General features: G+C 41.2%; 1 protein-coding gene across 1 annotated transcript; it reads left to right on the top strand.

Annotated features, from left to right (window-relative positions):
* Positions 1-3,827: 3,827 nt before the first annotated feature.
* M421DRAFT_39863 (uncharacterized protein) lies at positions 3,828-4,301 on the top strand (the record flags this gene model as incomplete). Its single annotated transcript, XM_033590163.1, has 2 exons — positions 3,828-4,044; positions 4,096-4,301. Coding segments are annotated over 2 exons (423 nt in total), but the record flags the coding sequence as incomplete, so codon positions are not given.

The raw sequence follows: 4,301 nt of genomic DNA, 5'->3' as shown, positions 1-4,301 counted from the left end.
GAGGTCGCGCTCGGCAGCGACGTGATTCATGACCGTCACATCACGGAGGCTAGGGTCTGGGCTGCCGCCTTCGCGCTGGCGAGCTGTGTGCAGGTAGCGACTGCCCAGCTCAAGAGCGTGTCGGTGGTGGACGTGCTACTAGCGGACTACTATCGGGTAGCGGAGGAGAATTGGGTCCTTCAAGTTTAGATAGCTAATCTGGCAGCAGCTGTTAAGAAGGTGGCAGGAGCTTAGGTAGAGCTAACAAAGGCTTTGCAGGGCCTCGTAGAAGGAGGGAGTTAAGGTAGAAAAGGACAATAAGGTGGACAGGGTAGTTATCTAAGTAGTAGAAGGGGGAATAGATATAATAGTAGTTTAGGAGGAGCAGTTAGGGCAGAGTTAGACAGCAAGCTGTCTGACATGCCTTATAAATTTTTAGGTAACAAGATAAACCTACTATAAGGCCTAAGGCAGGGTCTAAAACTAGCTAGTTTGTACCTATAGATAGCGTGTTATAATAAACTACGTTTGTTCTCCCTTACTTTATTATCCTTTAGCTGTAACATGTCTTCTATTCCTTTCTCCTACGTGTTAATCTATTTGTCTAGACCTCTTAGAGGTCCTAGCTGATTTAGGTATTATTTGTGGAACGCTCTTAACTTGTAGGGGGCGCCTATAAAGTTAGAGGCGTTATACTAAGTAGGGTCCTAATTATAGCCTACCTACTTAACCTAATACTTTAGGGTTGCGCAATAGAGCTTGCTAGCTAGGATTTCTTCCACTTCCTACTCTTTAACACCTTAGATAGGGATACCTAAGGGTTTTAGCGCTTCTTGTCCTAGGAGTAGGTCCTAGGGGTCTTTGCATAACATATTTAGGGTAAACATATTATAGATATAAGATCCCTTAGGTAAGTTAAGTTAGTATAAATGTCCTACCTATTCTAGTACTTAAAATAGACCTTCCTACAGGTTAGATAGCTTTCTGCTAGGGTGTAGGTTTAACAGGTTCTTAGTGCTTAGATAGACTATATTGCTAACCTTCTAATTAACTAGTTAACAATGCTTATTAACTATAGTCTGTATTTAGAGTTAAGCCTATTCTATATTCTTCTTAGCTATAGCCTAGGCGTCATGCATGCAAGTAGCTAGGGCTAAGGCATCCTTACAGTTTATAGCTTCTAGTCCTTTTCCTTTTACTAGTTAGTTGTTCTAGAACTAGCTCTGCTTTAGTTTAGAACTAAAAAGGACCTAATACAGGGCTATACTAATTGCTAAGTAGGGTAGGGTTATTTAGGCTTAGTTAATTATAGGCAGTAGATTGCTCTAGTTATCCTAGTAGTAGGATACAAACAGGCGCAATCTCTAGTTAATATACTTATTTATAATTTCAGTTTAACTATCTATTTCCTAATAATAGGCAGTTAATAGTTTAACCTTTATACTAATAATATTATAGAAGGTAGACTAGAAAGTAGACACAAATTATAGACTACAGTCTAACACAATAGACTCTAGGGTGTAGCTAAATTAGTACACCTATTAGATAAACAGGTTAGCTATACCTTAGGTGTAGGCTGGCGGATGGGTAGGGTATGCTTTTTTACGTTTTGGCTTATAGCTTCTTAACTAGCAGAGATACGCTTACATAATCTATTATTTAATAGAAGCGCCTAGTATTGCGCCTCCTAATAAAAAAAGAATTAGCTTATTCTGCCTAGTATTAGCTAAGTTATCAACACTACCTAGCAAAGTATACCTATTAATGGGTATGCTTGCTAGGTACCCCCCCTTTTTTAACCTTTTCTAGCCTCTAGCTTGTGCAGTTTAATAGTTATAACAAAACCCTCTACTACAGAAATGTAGAGGTAGTTTTTCTCTTTCTTTTAAGCCCTATTTTGCTAGAATCCATGTATTATTGACAAAGTTTTGGGGGGTACCCACGAAGGACGTTGGAGTATACCCATTCCGCCAGCCTACTTAGGTGTTTATATTCTTATAATATAGTATTATAATTGCTTGTTTAGACAGGCAGTTAATAATTACTATAATCTAGTTATTACTAGCTTTATCTAGTAGAAAATCCTTAAAGTCTATACAAAGATATTGCATAGGTTAGTCTAGGATAGGTAAGGGGTAGAGGTAACCTTAGAGTTAGGTCTACTTTAGATGTCCTCTTTAGTACAGAATATAGTTACAAATATAATATTAATATAAAGTTTCTATACCTTTCTAGTAATATTTCTTAGATAATAACTAATAAGTCTTTTTTATACTTAGATGTGCAGATAATACTTAGTTATAGACCTCCTAAATTAACTGTGTATAGAGGGTAGAGTCTGCCTAAACACAGAGACAATCCTTATAGAGCAATAGTCTATTACTAACGTAATACTAGTTAGGCAAACTTTTACATTCTAGACTAAAGCTAGTCTAGTTGTCCTGTAGTAACACTTTAATTAATTCTAACAAGTCTAGGTCTATATAGCGCTTGCTAGTACTAAGCACGTAGATTTAGGCGTTAGGTTGTTAATCTCCTATGTATTTCTAGGCAAGATTAGAGTTAATATAAGTGTTAAGTTAATTTAGGCCTAGGAAAACGCGTGAATAATTATCTTGCTAGGCAACCTATAAGTCACTCAGATCTTGTTCCCTACAGCTTAAGATGTCTGCTCTAGTGTTGCTTGCGCCTAGAGTATACTTAATTTAGAAGTTAAACAGGGCTATAGTCTCTACCTAACAAACTTATCTTACACTAACCTAAACTATCACCGAGTGTCCCACATCACCGAGTGTCCCAAAATCTCTTGGCAGCCTCAACCTATGCTACAACTCCTTAATTTCATTGCTATTAAACAGGGAGCCTGCGTACGTTGTACTAGCATCTAATTCTAAGGACACCTCTATATCCTTTTTGCACGTTCGCGCATTGTGCCTAGTCCTACCACAGTTCCTACAGCGCTGAAGAGCTGGTTGGGCTAGTTCTTGACCACTACTACCACAAGCCTTCTTGGATTGCTGAGGCGCTATAGATGCCTCAGCAGCTACCTGCGCTGCAGCAGTCCTATACTCTATAGTACCACCCTGCTGAATCCGCTTGCGCTTACGCGATTTTCGCTTGGTCATCTCTGCTAATTGCTCTTCAAGCTCATGGATCCGAGCACGTTGAAGCGCATTTTCATGCAGCATCAGCTCACCACCTTTTATAAGCTAGGAGAAACCAGCCTAAGCTGTAACAGGTAAGCGAGTAAAGGAATCGCGTACAAGCTTTAATTAAGATCTAAACTTATAGGTATTGCTTAGAGTCTTTGACTGCCATGGCGTCTCTAGGAGGAGGGGTTCTAGCAGGGTACGCAGCTGCACTTCAAGGCAATCTAATACAACCTGCGCGTTAATTAGGACTAGCCCTGCTGCCTTAAAAGCCTTTTAACAGTTCTGCTCTATAAACACATTAAAAAACACGTCCTTAAAGGCAGGGAGGAAGCCTTCTTTGTTAATATGGAAGACGCGTCAGCGTGCCAAGTCTCTAACGCGCTGGGAGTACCTGCGCTTCAGCAGCAAGAAGCAGACCACATTAAGCAGCTGGAGGATGTGCGATGAATAGGGGGGCATACAGAGGGTTAGGATCTTGTGTTTAAGGCAGTAGTCCTTAAAATGCTGGTTAAGGTGGCTCTTATAGCCATCCAAAATAAGCAGCTAGTACCCCCCCACCTGGCGCGTCTTTGTATGCGCGTCAAAGTGCTTCAACCACTCTAGACTAAGCGTGTTGTTTGTCTAGCCATTCTTAGAGATTAAGAGCTTCCAATTACGCGGTATTGAAGCCTCCTTGTACTAGGCAGAGATGTGGACGTGTCCCTTGTAGATGATGAAGGGCGGGGTCGCGTACCCAGCAGCGCAGATGCTCTGGATAACTGTAACCCACTCGCGATCGCCTGGCTGAACAAGCGCAGGTTGGGCGCGTCTCTCTGCACCTGTGACGACCTTTATAGAGCTAATTACGCCTATCTAGAAGCTAGTCTTATTAAAGTTGTGCACGTTGTTATTGTGGACGCTATACTTGGCTTTGGTCTCCTCTACTAGCTTAAACCACGCGCTAATTATCTCTAGATCCTCCTAGAGTATTCTCTGCCTATCCTTTGCTTAATTAAAGGCTATTTTGAGCTTAGGCAAGCGCGTTACAAAGCGATCAGCCCAGCACTTGCTAATAGGCTTGCCACCGCGTACAGCCAGCAGTTTATCAGCCATATCTGCCACCTCGCACAGCTAGGGCGCAAATCCTCGCAAGTCAAGGTTGAGTATGTATTGGATGATTGTCTGCTGTTC

The sequence above is a fragment of the Didymella exigua genome (genome assembly GCF_010094145.1).
Source record: "Didymella exigua CBS 183.55 unplaced genomic scaffold M421scaffold_55, whole genome shotgun sequence".
Classification (NCBI taxonomy): domain Eukaryota; kingdom Fungi; phylum Ascomycota; class Dothideomycetes; order Pleosporales; family Didymellaceae; genus Didymella; species Didymella exigua.
Note: the sequence above shows the minus strand (reverse complement) of the source record. Positions and strands in the feature narration are given on the sequence as shown.